This window comes from Bufo bufo, chromosome 6 (assembly GCF_905171765.1).
Source record: "Bufo bufo chromosome 6, aBufBuf1.1, whole genome shotgun sequence".
Lineage (NCBI taxonomy): Eukaryota > Metazoa > Chordata > Amphibia > Anura > Bufonidae > Bufo > Bufo bufo.
Window position 1 is genome coordinate 82,620,829 of NC_053394.1, and position 17,908 is coordinate 82,638,736.

Below are 17,908 nucleotides of genomic sequence, written 5' to 3' on the forward strand. Positions count from 1 at the left end.
CCACCAAATTATGGGTGTCAGGTCCGAGCATTCCTAGATGAACAGTTTCCTGGAAAGTGAATTGGTCGTCGTGGGCCAGTTGAATGGCCCCCAAGGTCTCCCGATCTGACCCCCTTAGACTTTTATCTTTGGGGTCATCTGAAGGCAATTGTCTATGCTGTGAAGATACGAGATGTGCAGCACCTGAAACTACGGATACTGGAAGCCTGTGCTAGCATTTCTCCTGTGGTGTTGCTATCAGTGTGTGAAGAGTGGGAGAAGAGGGTTGCATTGACAATCCAACACAATGGGCAGCACATTGAACACATTTTATAAGTGGTCAGAAACTTGTTAATAACTCATGAAAGAATAAAGTTACGTTAAAACCAAACACACCATTGTTTTTCGTGTGAAATTCCCAATAAGTTTGATGTGTCACATGACCCTCTTCCTATTGAAAAAACAAAAGTTGGATTCAAAATGGCCAACTTCAAAATGGTCGCCATGGTCACCCCCCATCTTGAAAAGTTTCCCCCCTCACATATACTGATGTGCCACAAACAGGAAGTTAATATCACCAACCATTCCCATTTTATTAAGGTGTATCCATATAAATGGCCCACCCTGTACTTGTAGCCGGAACCCAGGCAGGTCTGTTGGTCCCAGAACCATCTCCCTGTGACCTTCTGGTCTGGAGCTATGAACCCTAAAGGGCTTTGTGGGTCATTGAGCTGCCAGGATCAGCAGTGAGGGGGGACCCAGGATTGGCGCCTAGCAAATGTGGTGCCAATATTCAAAAAGGGTCCAGAAACAGAGCTTGGAAACTATAGGTCGGTAAGTTTAACATCTGTTGTGGGTAAACTGTTTGAAGGTTTTCTGAGAGATGCTATCTTAGAGCATCTCAATGGAAATAAGCAAATAACGCCATATCAGCATGGCTTCATGAGGGATCGGTCATGCAAAACTAGTTTAATCAGTTGCTATGAGGAGGTAAGTTCTAGACTTGACCGCGGTGAATCAATGGATGTCGTATATCTGGACTTCTCCAAAGCATTTGACACTGTACCACATAAAAGGTTAGTATATAAAATGAGAATGCTCGGACTGGGAGACAATGTCTGTATGTGGGTAAGTAACTGGCTCAATGATAGAAAACAGAGGGTGGTTATTAACGGTACACAATCAGATTGGGTCACTGTCACTAGTGGGGACCTCAGGGGTCAGTATTGGGCCCTATTCTCTTCACTATATTTATTAATGATCTTGTAGAAGGCTTGCACAGTAAAATATCAATTTTCGCAGATGACACTAAACTGTGTAAAGTAATTAACACTGAAGAGGACAGTATACTACTACAATGAAATAGAAGCAGTCGGCACTCCTCTCCGGAATCGTGGTCTTTAGTCACAGAAAAAATGACAAGAGTGGATGTCCTTAAGCTATATGTAGCCTGTATGAGATTTACATCTTAGGGTAATTACTTTGATATTTGTGCATGTTGCTTGTTTGTATCTCATGTTGCCAGCTGACTCTTTTTTATTTTCTCACAGCTTATTCTATTTAAAGCTACAAGATTTACTATATACCAGTATTGTAACTATGTTGTAACAATGTCTACAATTGTTGCGTTTGATTATTTGTGTAACAATGTCTGTAATTGTTACGTTGGATGATCTGTGTATTTCTGTTTCCATGGTGTTATGACGTCAACACGTTTTGACGCCGAGATGGCGCACTATTTAAATGTGTTTCGTATAGAGATTTACTATGCTTGAAAAAGGCTCGCTTTTGGGCCGAAACACGTGTCGCTTCTGTGCTGTGTCTCCTCCATGCCTGAATAAAGCGAAGCTGCTTTGAACAAGAAGTCGAGTGCCGGTCTTTCTTTTGAAGTATACTACTACAGAGGGATCTCGATAGATTGGAGGCTTGGGCAGATAAGTGGCAGATGAGGTTTAACACTGACAAATGTAAGGTTATGCACATGGGAAGGAATAATGCAAGTCACCCGTACATACTAAATGGTAAAACACTCGGTAACACTGACATGGAAAAGGATATAGGAATTTTAATAAACAGCAAACTAAGCTGCAAAAACCAGTGTCAGGCAGCTGCTGCCAAGGCCAATAAGATAATGGGTTGCATCAAAAGGGGCATAGATGCCCGTGATAAGAACATAGTCCTACCACTTTACAAATCGCTAGTCAGACCACACATGGAGTACTGTGTACAGTTCTGGGCTCCTGTGAACAAGGCAGACATAGCAGAGCTGGAGAGGGTTCAGAGGAGGGCAACTAAAGTAATAACTGGAATGGGGCAACTACAGTAACCTGAAAGATTATCAAAATTAGGGTTATTCACTTTAGAAAAAAGACGACTGAGTGGAGATCTAATTACTATGTATAAATATATCAGGGGTCAGTACAGAGATCTCTCCTATCATCTATTTATCCCCAGGACTGTGACTGTGACGAGGGGACATCGTCTGCGTCTGGAGGAAAGAAGGTTTGTACACAAACATAGAAGGGGATTCTTTACGGTAAGAGCAGTGAGACTATGGAACTCTCTGCCTGAGGAGGTGGTGATGGTGAGTACAAATTTTTTTTTAAGAGGGGCCTGGATGTATTTCTGGAGTGTAATAATATTACAGGCTATAGCTACTAGAGAAGGGTCGTTGATCCGGGGAGTTATTCTGATTACCTGATTGGCTTCTACCTCACTTTTTTTTTTTTGCCTTCCTCTGGATCAACTTGCAGGATAACAGGCCGAACTGGATGGACAAATGTCTTTTTTCGGCCTTATGTACTATGTTACCTGTATTTACCTTAAGGTGATTAAATATCTAATTTAATCTACTGCTGTCTTGTATCTCGATCACGAATCCCCACGTCCATGTTTCGGCCTAGCAATACGCTATCGTGGGTTGGTTTCTTACCCTATATAATCCCGTTAGCGGACAGGGCTTATATCAAACAATAAACTGGTGGCAGTCTTCCCGGGCTGAGAATGCGCTGTTTCACTGGGGCAGTGAAAAGACTCTCTCAGCTTGTTGCCTCTTAGTGCCTGTGTGGACAGGAGGAGTCTGTGAAAATTGTACCAAGACTTACCTTACCCGCTCCTCCAGGAGGGTGTAATGTCACGCCTTGGTAACCAGTGACCATAACGTATCTCGTGAGTTCGACGTAGTTGACGTCCGGATTCAATCGGGTCACGGTGTTCGTCACAGGTGCATTCACATGACCGTATAAATGGATTATGGGGGCACTATGGAGAAGGGGGGGAAGGATCACAATGGGGGCATTTTCTGGGGGCCCTATGTACTGGCAAATATTATGGGGGGGCACGATGGGGGCTTCTAATGGGGGTCCTATATACTGGATACTGGCACACATTATGGGGGGCACTATGGAGAAGTGTGGGGGAAAGGAGCACTATGGGGGCATCTACTGGAGGCCTTATGTACTGGCATGCATTATGGGGGGCACTATGGAGAAGTGGGGGAGAAGAGCACTATGGGGGCATTATATAGGGGCATTTAATACTGGCACACATTTTGGTGCCACTATGGGGAAGGGGGGAGAGAAGCATTATAGGGGCATCTACACTCACCTAAAGAATTACTAATACTAATACGGTGTTGGACCCCCTTTTGCCTTCAGAACTGCCTTAATTCTACGTGGCATTTATTCAACAAGGTGCTGATAGCATTCTTTAGAAATGTTGGCCCATATTGATAGGATAGCATCTTGCAGTTGATGGAGATTTGAGGGATGCACATCCAGGGCACGAAGCTCCCGTTCCACCACATCCCAAAGATGCTCTATTGGGTTGACATCTGGTGACTGTGGGGGCCATTTTAGTACAGTGAACTCATTGTCATGTTCAAGAAACCAATTTGAAATGATTCGAGCTTTGTGACATGGTGCATTATCCTGCTGGAAGTAGCCATCAGAGGATGGATACATGTTCTCATTCTGTTTACGCCAAATTCGGACTCTACCATTTGAATGTCTCAACAGAAATCGAGACTCATCAGACCAGGCAACATTTTTCCAGTCTTCAACAGTCCAATTTTGGTGAGCTCGTGCAAATTGTAGCCTGTTTTTCCTATTTGTAGTGGAGATGAGTGGTACCCAGTGGGGTCTTCTGCTGTTGTAGCCCATCCGCCTCAAGGTTGTGCGTGTTGTGGCTTCACAAATGCTTTGCTGCATACCTCGGTTGTAACGAGTGGTTATTTCAGTCAACGTTGCTTTTCTATCAGCTTGAATCAGTCTGCCCATTCTCCTCTGACCTCTAGCATCCACAAGGCATTTTTGCCCACAGGACTGCCGCATACTGGATGTTTTTCCCTTCACACCATTCTTTGTAAACCCTAGAAATGGTTGTGCGTGAAAATCCCAGTAACTGAGCAGATTGTGAAATACTCAGACCAGCCTCTCTGGCACCAACAACCATGCCACGCTCAAAATTGCTTAAATTTCTTTCCCATTCTGACATTCAGTTTGGAGTTCAGGAGATTGTCTTGACCAGGACCACACCCCTAAATGCATTGAAGCAACTGCCATGTGATTGGTTGACTAGATAATTGCATTAATGAGAAATAGAACAGGTGTTCCTAATAATTCTTTAGGTGAGTGTATGTCGGGCAGTCTATATGGGCATTTTATACTGGCACATTATAAAGGGCACTATGGGGATGGAGAGGAGCACTATGGGGGCATCTTCTAGGGGAAATATATAGGACGGGGAGGAGCACTATGGGGGAAACTTATGGGGGCACTATATAGGAGTATTTTATACTGGCACAAATTATAGGGGCACTATGGGCACCTTAGCTCAACTGGGGCACTAAGTGTTTTTGCAGTGGCACACAGTAAGGGTCATTGGATCACATGAGGGCACTCTGGGGACATTGGTTCTACTGGGGGCACTAAGAGGAGTTTTTTTTACTGCCACACAACAGGGCATTTTTTTGTACTGGCGCACATTATAAGGGAGCATAATTACAACTGAGGAACTATGGGAGCATTATTATTTCTGTGACACAATTACTGTTGGGGACACTGTAGGAGCACTATTACTACTAAGTGCACTCTGGCACAGAATTATTACTATTGCTGGGATTTTGTGGAGCACTATTACTGTGGGGGCACCCTGGCACAGTATCAGCTTAGCACCGTTATTTTTGGGGGACATTATGGTTACACTATTAGTGTCAGGGGCACTATTTGCAGGGTGCAGTTATTTTTTAGAGCATTGTGTTCCAATAATTATTGAAGGGGGCGCTATCTGTGTGTAACTAGTATTTTCAGGGGGTTTATCTGTTTCTACAGTATAGTTTTGGGGGCACAGTGTCTCAGTATTGGGGGTGCATGATAGAATGTCGAGAAGGTGGGAGGAAAAGTAGAAAACTAAGATGTCTGTCTGTCAAACTCTGCAGAGATGAGAGATGGCTGAAAGAAATCATCATGGCGGTCTGGTCTGAATGGAGAAGATGAAGAAAGAGTACAACTACATCAAAGGAGACGTCACTGGATGTAAGAGGTATGTGCGCTGTATTAGGCTGCCTTCACATATGCGTTAGTGATTCTGGCAGGCTGTTCCAGCTGAGAACAGCCTGCCGGAATTTACTGCATCCGGCACTGCTGGATGCAGACAGAATGCCCGCCGACCCATTAACTATAACTTTTATTTTGAACATAGTGAAGAGATCCTGTACCAAGTGTAGGTGATGTAGGCGGCGCGATATGTGGGTGGGGTTGTGTGTGGGTGTGGCTTGAGGGTGGGTATGGCCACAGGGGCCCCATAATCTCCTATTGCCCAGGGGCCCCATGAGTTGTCAGTCCGCCCCTGGGCATTCTCTATATTGCACGGGCCATGTGCGTTCCGGCAGGTTTCCGTGCTTTGTGGATTTGCAATTTGCGGACCGCAAAACACTTACGGTCGTGTGGATGCACCCATATACCGTATATTAATGGTGTTGTGTATAGCGCATCTTGAGGTTCACACAGCCTTTCAATACCATCGGCCCCGGTCTGCACATTTTTGTGACTGTTAGTTTATATTTTTCTTTGACTATTTTGGTGAGCAGGTCGGAGTCATAACCTTTGCTCATTCCATGTTTTTCGATCAGTGGTGGTTTCATTTTGAAGAACAATGTGGGGTTTCTGCAACATATTTCTAATCCCAGATTTTGGTGCGGATTTGATGCGGTTTTTCTGCAGATCTCACCCTTCATTGGAAAATTGTGAAATCTTTAGCTAAAACTGCAAACATAGCTTACATGCTGCACACCTGGAAATCCGCAATGCAGGTCAATTTCCACATGAGAGTTGTGTAATCATACACTTTGTTGGTACTACTCTGCCGGGAATCTGCATGGAAAGAACTGTTGTATTCCGCAATGTGTACAGGTGGCTTTAGGGTGTGCCCCAGAGACAGATTAAGGCCTCTTCCACATGGCCGTTGTGCTGGCAGCCACGACGGATCCAGACCCATTCAACTTGAATGGGTCCGTGATCCGTCCGCACCATGAACAATCATGGTCTAATGCTCCAGATTTGAATGGGTTCGCCGGAAGCACACGGCCGGTGCCCACATATTGCGAACCTGCTGTTTGCGGGCCGCAATACGGGCCACAGCCGGCAACACCCATGTGCATGAGGCCTAAAGCGGTGAAGGGCCCTGGGCAAAAAATCTGGTAGGGAAGGCCCCCATAATTTTAACTGCACGACCATGATTGTTCATGGCTGAACAGTTTGCGGCCAAAAATGCTGTGTTAAAAGGCATCTGTCAGCAGATTTGTACCTATGACACTGGCTGACCTGTTACATGTGTGCTTGGCAGCTGAAGGCATCTGTGTTGGTCCCATCTTCATATCTGTGTCCGCATTGCTGAGAAAAATTATGTTTTAATATATGCAAATGAGCCTCTAGGAGCAACGGGGGCATTACTGTTACACCTAGAGGCTCTGCTCTCTCTGCAACTGCTGCGTCCTCTGCACACCCAGGACACCTGTTGATTAGCTGTTTGGGAAGGCAGCTCAGCTCACCAAGCACAGTGCCGTACATTGTATAGTGGCTGTGCTTGGTACTGCAGCTCAACCTCATTTACTTCAATGGAGCTGAGTTGCACCTGGGTCATGTGACCAATGAACATGACGTCACATGGCCTAGACAAAGCTGCAGGAAGACCGCGGCACTACTGTGAGCGCCGGTGCCTTCTCAAACAGCTGATGAGTGGGGGTCCTGGGTGTCGGACCCCCACCAATCAGATGCGAATGACCTATCATAATGATAGGCCATCAGTATAAAAATCTTGGAAAACCCTTTTAACATGTGCTCCATCAGTAACTGAGCAGCGGAGCTTAGTAAATAGCGAATGTAGGTTGGAAGAAGACAATGGGGGGGGATTTATCAAAACCAGTGTAAAGGAAAACTGGCTTAGTTGCCAATAGCAACCAATCAGATTCCAACTTTCATTTTCCAGAGCTCCATAGCCGTCTAGCAGGAAATTTTGAGCATTTCATGATTACCTCTGCTGATATGTTTTATGGAGATGCTCATTTCATATAGAGATTCTTTTGGGTATTGTCAAAAGGAAGATGAGAGACACCAGACCCAACAATGCTGATGAGCTGAAGGTCACTATCAAAGAACCTGGACTTCCATAACACCTCAGCAGTGCCACAGGCTGATCACCTCCACGCCACGCTGCACTGATGCAGTAATTCATACAAATGGGCAGCACGGCGGCTCAGCGCTGGGGTCGTAGGTTCGAATCCGACTAAGAACAACATCTGCATGGAGTTTGTATGTTCTCCCCGAGTTTGTGAGGGTTTCCTCCGTGTTCTCCTGTTTCCTCCCACACTCCAAAGACATCCTGAGAGGGAACTTAGATTGTGAGAACCATTGGGGACAGTGTGATGATAATGTCTGTAAAGCGCTGCAGAATATGTCAGTACTATATAAGTGAGTATAATAAATAAAAATGGAATCCCAACCAAGTACTGTACGTACTTCTCAGTAGGCCAACATTTCTGTCTTAAAAATCATTTTTAATTGGTCTTATATTATATTCAAATTTTTTGGTTTTCATTAGCTGTAAGCCAAAATCATCAACATTAAAAGAAATAGATCACTCTGTGTGTAATGAATCTATATAATATGAATTTCACTTTTTGAATTGAATTACTGAAATAAATTAACTTTTTGAAGATATTCAATTTTTTTTAGATGCACCTGGAAATGCCTTAAGTATATGCAATGTAAAAACCTAAAAAAAAAAATTGGTGCACATGGTGGTTACATTGCTACTGATATAAAGTTGGAAATATCTTTCAACATGCACAGAATTATAAAGCTAATAATGATACATAATCTCCGTTTTTTAAATTCAAGCCATTTGGACTCCTGGTATTCAGATTGAAAATCCAAAATGCCCCCTATGAAAAAAGGCAGGGTATTTCACTTCCCCACCTTGAGGAGATCTTTTGACTCTTTCTATACCATATGCTTTAATGGATCTCAAACTTCCTGCATGACAAGACACGAAACGTCATGACGCCGCAGATATAATATGTTCCTTAGGACTTTCAATATCATAAGATGCTCCAAAAATTGGACTTTTAGGGGGTCATTTATCATGCTGAAATACGCCTATATTAGGTAACCGTTGTGCTGCTTTCTGCGAGTTTGCCCTGCTCACGCCAGGTCTAAAATTGTGGCGGGGTGTGATTGGGGAAGGGGATGGGCCAGCAGGCTTGTCTCATTCATCATTTTCTACGCCTGTTTTAGAGCTCCCGTGTGTGGAATCCACTGCGTGAAAGAGAGCCAAGCCCCGTTCCGGACAGCAGAGACATGGAGCGTTAACATGATTGATAATGCTCCGTGCCTCCCTGTGATCTCTTTACTACAAAATCACAGTGAGATAAAGTTGTCACCTTGATTTTGTAGTAAAAAGGTCACAGAAAGGCACGGACCATTATTAATCATGTTAATACTTTCACGCAGCAGATTACCCACACGGCATCCACTCGTGTGAAAGAGCCCTTAGGCGTAGAAAATGGTCTAAATGTATGACAGCTAGGAAGCTGTCTTACATTTAGAACTGGTGCTGGATGTGCCAAAGCTATGAAGAGGCCTGCGTCTCTACATAACTTCAGAGGATCCACCGCCAGCTCAGGACCGGCATCTAAAACGCCGGTCTTAATAAATGTGCTCCTTAATTTACTAGACATGCAGCCTACATAAAATAGATCACATTGACTAAATACTATCATATAAACAACATAAAACTATTACAAATAATAAAACTTTTTATATTGAAATTCATACTATGATCTAAGCTTGTTTTCAGTAAAATGGTACATGTTACATGGGTCACCCCCTACATTTGAAAATATTTGCAAAAGGGTTGAAGATGTTTCTCCTTTCTCTCCTTACAGAATATTCTAGTTCCAGGTATCTGTCATATGTAATGGAGATCATGTATATATTTTCAGGAGCTCAAGGATTTTTTGGTATAACTTTTGTGGAGCATCAAGACCCCATATGAAATCTAGATGCTCCCATTTTGGTATCTCTTCCTGATAGACCAAGTTCCTGATTTTAGGGATCAATAAATTTACATCCAGCGGGTCAGCAAGCCAATCATTTTCTCCGCTCCAGAGAGCCGTGGGGACTGTCATGTTTGTCACATCATACAAAGGAGGAGTGCTCTGAAAAAATAAAAAATAAAACACAGAGAACACATTTAAAGGCAAAAATAAAGTGAAGGCATACCCATGTGTACATTTTCCACGCCCGCCTCTAGCCCGTTGGACATTATAAAGAGCTGCCTGATCCTCTGGTCACAGCCAAATAGCCACACATCAACACTGCTATCTGGCGAAGGCAGGGTGGCCCATTTCTGATTAGCAGTGTCTACCTTTGCTATGGACATTGTAAATCATTATTTCACCTTACTTTCCATGGGTGACATGAACCTGCTCAGGATCCAAACGCACTGAGACCACAAGGCTGACAATTACCACCTTAGCAGTAAATATTACTTTGTACATGGTCCCCCGACTAGTTGATATAGGGACACTGCAGGGTAATGGGCTAAATTAAACCAAGTTTTTAAAGCTGCAATAAGAGGGGTTAATTCCACTATCTGACTGGAATTTAACCCTTAGGATATCGGAATTTATTTTCATTTTTGCGTTTTGATTTTTCTTCCCTATCTACCTTGAGCCATAACTTTTTTACTTTTCTGTTCACATAGCTGTATGAGGGCCTATTCTTTGCAGGACAAGTTGTACTTTCTAATGCCACCATTTAGTATGGCATAAAATGTAGTGGGAAGCGGGAAAAAAATTCCAAGTGGGGTGTAATTGGAAACAAAACACAATTCCTCCACCGTATTATGAGTTTTGTTCCATTTGCGGCAAAACTGACCTGTGCCCTTCATTCTCTGGGTCAGTACGATTACAACAATATCACATATGTATGTTTTTTTTATGTCTAAATAGTGTAAAAATAAATTAAAACTTTGAAAAAAAATGTTTTCATCACCATACTCTGACACCCATAACTTTTTTATAGTTATATCTACTGAGCTGTGTCGGGGCTTATTTTTGCAGGACAATCTGTAGTTTTCATTGACACCATTTTGTAGTGTGGGTGACTTTCTGATCACATTTTATTACATTTTTCGGGTAAGAGAAGCAATGAAAAAATGGCAAATGGGCCATTTTGACCCTTTTTTCCATTACGCCATTCGCTATATTGGAAAATATTTTTATAGTACAGGCGTTTTTGGATACGGTGATGCCCATGAGGTTTATATTTTTTGTTATTTATGTATTTATTTTATTCCATGGAATATAATTTAAACATATTTTTTTAATTTTTTTTGTTTTGTTTTTTTTATTTTTTGTATGATTTTGTTTCTCTTTTGTACAGAATTGCTAATTTCTTATGTTGGCCTGCCACCTGCTGGCCATAATAAGAATTGCAGCTTCAATACCCTGGATCTCTTCAAAAAGACCTAGCATATTGAATTTAATTACCAGCATCCTCATTGGCCGCAGAAGATGGCGGTATGAAGCACTTCAGGGTATATCACCCTTTTGATGCCGTGATCTCACTTGATCATGGCATCTAAAGGCTTTAATGACTGCGATCGGCATTATTGTGGTCATTAGCCGTCGGTCTCTGCTGTTTGAAACAGCGGAGACCTGATGGCTATGACGCCCGCTGGACGTGCGAGTGGGCGCCATGTTTGCACTTCGCTCCAGTGCCATACATGTATGGCACTGGTAGCGAACGGGTTAAAGGGTTCTTTGACTTGTTTTAAAAGCACCCCAAACCCATAATGTGTGAAAAACAACAACATATTTTTACTACTTAATACCCCAACATTTCTAGGGCCGCCGCTCTGGTCTGTATTTATAGGCTGTAGCAGAGACATAGTCATATACCACGTGTGACCACTGCAGCTTATCACAGGCCCCAGCAGTTCATGGCATGAAACCGTATACAGTGGGATGCGAAAGTTTGGGCAACCTTGTTAATTGTCATGATTTTCCTGTATAAATCGTTGGTTGTTACGATAAAAAATGTCAGTTAAATATATCATATAGGAGACACACACAGTGATATTTGAGAAGTGAAATGAAGTTTATTGGATTTTCAGAAAGTGTGCTATAATTGTTTAAACAAAATTAGGCAGGTGCATAAATTTGGGCACTGTTGTCATTTTATTGATTCCAAAACCTTTAGAACTAATTATTGGAACTCAAATTGGCTTGGTAAGCTCAGTGACCCCTGACCTACATACACAGGTGAATCCAATTATGAGAAAGAGTATTTACGGGGGTCAATTGTAAGTTTCCCTCCTCTTTTAATTTTCTCTGAAGAGTAGCAACATGAGGGTCTCAAAAGAACTCTCAAATGACCTGAAGACAAAGATTGTTCACCATCATGGTTTAGGGGAAGGATACAGAAAGCTGTCTCAGAGATTTCAGCTGTCTGTTTCCACAGTTAGGAACATATTGAGGAAATGGAAGACCACAGGCTCAGTTCAAGTTAAGGCTCGAAGTGGCAGACCAAGAAAAATCTCGGATAGACAGAAGCGACGAATGGTGAGAACAGTCAGACTCAACCCACAGACCAGCACCAAAGACCTACAAAATGTCACGGATGGTGTACAGGAAACAAGACAAAACCATATAAACAATGTCTCTCTGGATCTACAACTAAGGAACAAAGGGAGACCCCTGCAATAGACCTGCCGCTCTCCCTCACTGCTCAGCCTATGCAAACACCCCAAAGGTGGATGGGCGCATATCCACGTTCCTCGGCTATCTATTACCTGAAGACCCTACAATAGTGAGGGGACACGACCACCGGCTCCCTACACTGACACGGAGGGAGTCAGGGTCACCTGGATCCAGAAAAGAGATAATCATAAATACATAAACAGCACTTAACTTGCAGTCGACTGAGGACTGGGGACTGGGAACTGGGAACAGCATGCACACACACTCCAGGAAGTTGTATCAGCCGCACACTACTGCATTATGGGGAGGAATTTAAAGGGCAGCAATCAGTCCGACTGCATGACAGCTGAGATAGACTAACGAGATGAGAAACTAAACCAAAACAAAGAAATTCAAGGAGGAGGATCTGAAAAGCTCCTATGAGCGCTTCTCAGCTGTCTGGCTGTGACAGTACCCCTCCCTCTAGGAGTGGACCCCGGACACTCAGGGCCCACCTTCTCAGGATGGGACCTATGGAAAGCCCTGATGAGACGAGAGGCCTTAATGTTCGTCACTGGGACCCACATCCTCTCCTCAGGACCATAACCCTCCCAATGAACGAGGTACTGGAGGGAACCACGGACAAGACGAGAATCCACAATCCTAGAGACCTGAAATTCAAGATTTCCATCAACCATAATCGGAGGAGGAGGCAAAGGCGAGGGTACAATAGGTTGAACATAAGGTTTCATAAAGGACTTATGAAAAACATTATGGATCTTCCAAGTCTGAGGAAGATCAAGACGGTAGGCAACAGGATTGATGACAGACAGGATCTCCTGACGACGGTTATTTAAAGCAAACTCAGCAAGGGACAAAAAAAAAACACCAATCCTCCTGATTCTCTGCCACAAAACAGCGCAGATATGTCTCCAGATTCTGATTGACGCGCTCTGTCTGGCCATTCGACTGCGGATGGAAAGCAGAAGAGAATGACAACCGAACCCCCAAGCGAGAACAGAAAGCCTTCCAGAATCTGGAAACAAACTGCGTGCCCCTATCAGAGACTATGTCTGAAGGAATCCCATGCAATTTGACAATGTGGTCAATAAATGCCTGCGCCAGCGTCTTAGCATTGGGCAAACCAGGAAAAGGGATAAAATGCACCATTTTGCTAAAACGGTCCACCACCACCAGAATCACAGACTTCCCCGAGGAACGAGGCAAGTCCGTTATGAAGTCCATGGACAGATGTGTCCAAGGACGGGAAGGAATGGGCAAAGGAAGGAGAGGACCTGATGGCCGTGAATGAGGGACCTTGGCACGAGCGCAAGTCTCGCAAGCTGCCACAAAACCCTCAACCGACTTACGAAGCGCAGGCCACCAGAATCTCCGAGCAATGAGATCCAGTGTGGCTCTTGCCCCCGGGTGCCCAGCAAGGACCGTATCGTGGTGTTCTTTAAAAATCTTGTGTCTCAAAGCGAGAGGCACAAACAACCTCCCAGGAGGACAAAGATCAGGAGCTTCTGACTGGGCTGCCTGCACCTCTGCCTCCAATTCAGGAAAAAGAGCAGAGACCACCACACCTTCAGCCAAAATGGGACCCGGGTCTTCAAAATTCCCACCTCCCGGAAAACAACGTGACAGGGCATCTGCCTTCACATTCTTAACCCCAGGGCGGAAAGTAACAACAAAATTAAACCTTGAAAAGAACAAAGACCATCTGGCCTGTCTCGGGTTCAGACGCTTGGCTGACTCCAAGTAGGCCAGATTTTTATGGTCAGTAAACACGGTAATAGGGTGTCTGGCTCCCTCTAGCCAATGGCGCCATTCCTCAAAAGCCAACTTGATGGCCAACAATTTCCTATCTCCCACATCATAATTTCTCTCTGCGGAGGAGAGTTTCTTTGAGAAAAAGCACACGGTTGCCATTTGGCAGGAGAAGAACCCTGAGACAAGACCGCACCCACCCCTACCTCAGAAGCATCAACCTCAACTATGAAGGGTAACGAAATATCAGGTTGTACTAGGATGGGAGCGGAAGCAAAACTCTCCTTGATATTAGAAAAGGCCTTACGCGCCTCTACCGACCAGGAAGAAAAATCTACCCCCTTTCTGGTCATATCAGTGAGTGGTTTAACAACAGAGGAATAATTCAAAATAAATTTCCTGTAATAATTAGCAAAGCCCAAAAAACGCATCAGCGCCTTCTGATTCTCAGGAAGCTCCCACTCAAGCACAGAGCGGACCTTCTCGGGGTCCATGCGAAAACCAGAAGCGGAGACAAGAAACCCCAGAAATTGGATCTCTGGAACCGCAAACACACATTTTTCCAGTTTCGCGTATAATTTATTCTCCCGCAGGATGAGCAAGACCTGATGTAAGTGTTCCTTATGAGTCTTGAAATCAGGAGAAAAAATCAAAATGTCATCCAAATACACTAATACAAATTTTCCCATTAAATGATAAAAAATGCTGTTGACGAAATGCTGAAAAACGGCTGGGGCATTCATCAAACCAAAAGGCATAACCAAATTCTCAAAATGGCCCTCAGGGGTATTGAAAGCCGTCTTCCATTCGTCTCCTTCTCTGACCCTAACCAGGTTGTATGCCCCTCTTAGGTCTAATTTGGAAAAGACTTTAGCCCCAACAACCTGGTTAAACAGCTCCGGGATCAGAGGAAGCGGATAAGGATCACGAATAGTGATACTGTTCAGCTCCCTGAAATCCAGACAAGGTCTTAAAGAACCATATTTTTTCTTAACAAAGAAAAAACCAGCGGCAACAGGTGACTTCGAGGGTCGTATGTGTCCTTTTCTCAGACTCTCAGAGATATAAGCACGCATAGCGACCCTCTCAGGTTGGGAGAGATTGTATAAACGAGATTTAGGCAGCTTGGCGCCTGGGATGAGATTAATAGGGCAATCATACTCCCTGTGCGGAGGCAAACCCTGAACTCCACTCTCAGAGAAGACATGCAAAAATTCAGAGAGGAAAGGTGGTACAGTCTTAGTAGAAACCTCAGAAACAGATGTTATGAGGCAATTCTCTCTGCAAAAGTTACTCCAACCATTTATTTGCCTCGCTTGCCAATCAATGGTGGGGTTATGTTTAGTGAGCCAGGGTAGCCCCAACACTAGAGGAGTAGGCAAACCGCTAAGGACGAAACATGACACATCCTCAACATGAGCATCACTCACAATTAAACGGATATTGTGAACTATGCCCTTTAATGATTTCTGAGAAAGTGGAGCTGAATCAATAGCAAAAACAGGAATATCTTTTCCCAAAGTGCATACCTGGAAACCATGAGTTATTGCAAATTGATTATCAATGAGGTTGACAGCTGCTCCACTATCCACAAAAATCTCACAAAAAATGCTCTTGCTCTCTAGCGCCACCCTAGCAGGCAGGACAAAACGGGAACTACAAGCAAACGGGAAACCTTCAATTTCCGCCTCAACCCTGCCAATAGTAACAGACGGAACATTTTTAAAAGATTTTTTCCTTTTTGTCTCTTTATTGCTCCCAGAAAACTGCCTGAATCTCCTAGAGGGACAAACATTTGCCAGATGATTTATACCTCCACAACAAAAACAAACCCTCCCCTGCGGGCTGAATCTTCTATTGTCAGAGGCAATCAACCCCAGCTGCATGGGCTCCTGCTCAGAAGGGGCTGACAGCGACTGAGACCCCTGTGCACAGAATGAGACCGCTGCACTGTCCCGGGACTGAGTATGACAGGAAGGAGAGATCTCTCCTCTCTCTCTAAGACGCCTGTCAATACGAACAGCCTGAGACATAGCAGAATCCAAGGAGGTAGGTCTCTCATGAAAGGCAAATGCATCTCTCAATCCCTCTGAAAGACCATAGCAAAATTGACTTCGGAGTGCAGCATCATTCCAACCCGTATCTGCTGCCCATCTCCGAAATTCTGAGCAGTATATCTCTGCGGATTGTTTACCCTGGCATAACCGACGTAGTCTAGACTCAGCCAGAGCAATACGATCCGGATCATCATATATCTGACCCAGGGCTAAAAAGAATTCATCCACTGAACGGAGGGGCCGTGCCCCCTCCGGCAGCGAAAAGGCCCAGGACTGAGCGTTACCCCTGAGCAGTGATATAATGATCCCCACCCTCCGTTCTTCATCACCAGAAGAATGGGGAAGAAGGCGAAAATGGAGTTTGCAAGCCTCTCTAAAACGCACAAAATTCTCACTACCACCGGAGAACGTATCGGGGGGCGAGATCTTAGGCTCAGCACAAACTCCATGAACGCAAGCTGAACCGGTCACTTGAAACTGAGAAAAAGTCTTACGGAGATCAGCTACCTCCAAAGCAAGACCCTGAAAGCGTTCAGCCAAAAGTGAACCGGATCCATGCTTGAGACGGTTTTGGCGGCTGATAATGTCACGGATGGTGTACAGGAAACAAGACAAAACCATATAAACAATGTCTCTCTGGATCCACAACTAAGGAACAAAGGGAGACCCCTGCAATAGACCTGCCGCTCCCCCTCACTGCTCAGCCTATGCGAACACCCCAAAGGTGGATGGGCGCATATCCACGTTCCTCGGCTATCTATTACCTGAAGACCCTACAATAGTGAGGGGACACGACCACCGGCTCCCTACACTGACACGGAGGGAGTCAGGGTCACCTGGATCCAGAAAAGAGATAATCATAAATACATAAACAGCACTTAACTTGCAGACGACTGAGGACTGGGGACTGGGAACTGGGAACTGGGAACAGCATGCACACACACTCCAGGAAGTTGTATCAGCCGCACACTACTGCATTATGGGGAGGAATTTAAAGGGCAGCAATCAGTCCGACTGCATGACAGCTGAGATAGACTAACGAGATGAGAAACTAAACCAAAACAAAGAAATTCAAGGAGGAGGATCTGAAAAGCTCCTATGAGCGCTTCTCAGCTGTCTGGCTGTGACACAACATCATCTTGCTGCAGATGGAGTCACTGTGCATCGTTCAACCATTCGGCACACTTTACACAAGGAGATGCTGTATGCGAGAGTGATGCAGAGGAAGCCTTTTCTCCGCCCACAGCACAAAAAGTGCCGCTTGAGGTGGGCTAAAGCACATTTGGACAAGCCAGCTTAATTTTGGAATAAGGTGCTGTGGACTGATGAAACTAAAATTGAGTTATTTGGCCATAACAAGGGGCGTTATGTATGGAGGAAAAAGAACACAGCATTCCAAGAAAAACACCTGCTACCTACAGTAAAATATGGTGGTGGTTCCATCATGCTGTGGGGCTGTGTGGCCAGTGCAGGGACTGGGAATCTTGTCAAAGTTGAGGGACGCATGGATTCCACTCAGTATCAGCAGATTCTGGAGACCAATGTCCAGGAATCAGTGACAAATCTGAAGCTGCGCCGGGCTGGATCTTTCAACAAGACAACGACCCTAAACACTGCTCAAAATCCACTAAGGCATTTATGCAGAGGAACAAGTACAACGTTCTGGAATGGCCATCTCAGTCCCCAGACCTGAATATAATTGAAAATCTGTGGTGTGACTTAAAGAGAGCTGTCCATGCTCGGAAGCCATCAAACCTGAATGAACTAAAGATGTTTTGTAAAGAGGAATGGTCCAAAATACCTTCAACCAGAATCCAGACTCTCATTGGAACTTACAGGAAGCGTTTAGAGGCTGTAATTT

The 17,908-nt window shown here is 44.4% G+C and overlaps 1 protein-coding gene and 1 long non-coding RNA gene across 2 annotated transcripts in view; both read right to left on the minus strand.

The window, feature by feature from the left end:
* Positions 1–867: 867 nt before the first annotated feature.
* Positions 868–7,928, minus strand: LOC121005184. The gene is made up of 3 exons (XR_005779881.1): positions 7,773–7,928; positions 3,424–3,430; positions 868–879 (listed from the first exon to the last, which is right to left on the minus strand). It is a non-coding gene; the product is annotated as an uncharacterized LOC121005184 (long non-coding RNA).
* Positions 7,929–9,080: 1,152 nt separating this feature from the next.
* The window catches only part of LOC121005183 (lysosomal acid lipase/cholesteryl ester hydrolase-like), a 60,328-nt gene continuing 51,500 nt past the window's right edge, over positions 9,081–17,908 (minus strand). The window contains exon 10 of the mRNA XM_040437764.1: positions 9,081–9,694. Coding sequence (XP_040293698.1) covers positions 9,461–9,694 — 234 coding nt within the window. The 3' untranslated portion in view covers positions 9,081–9,460. The remainder of the gene's footprint in view (positions 9,695–17,908) is intronic.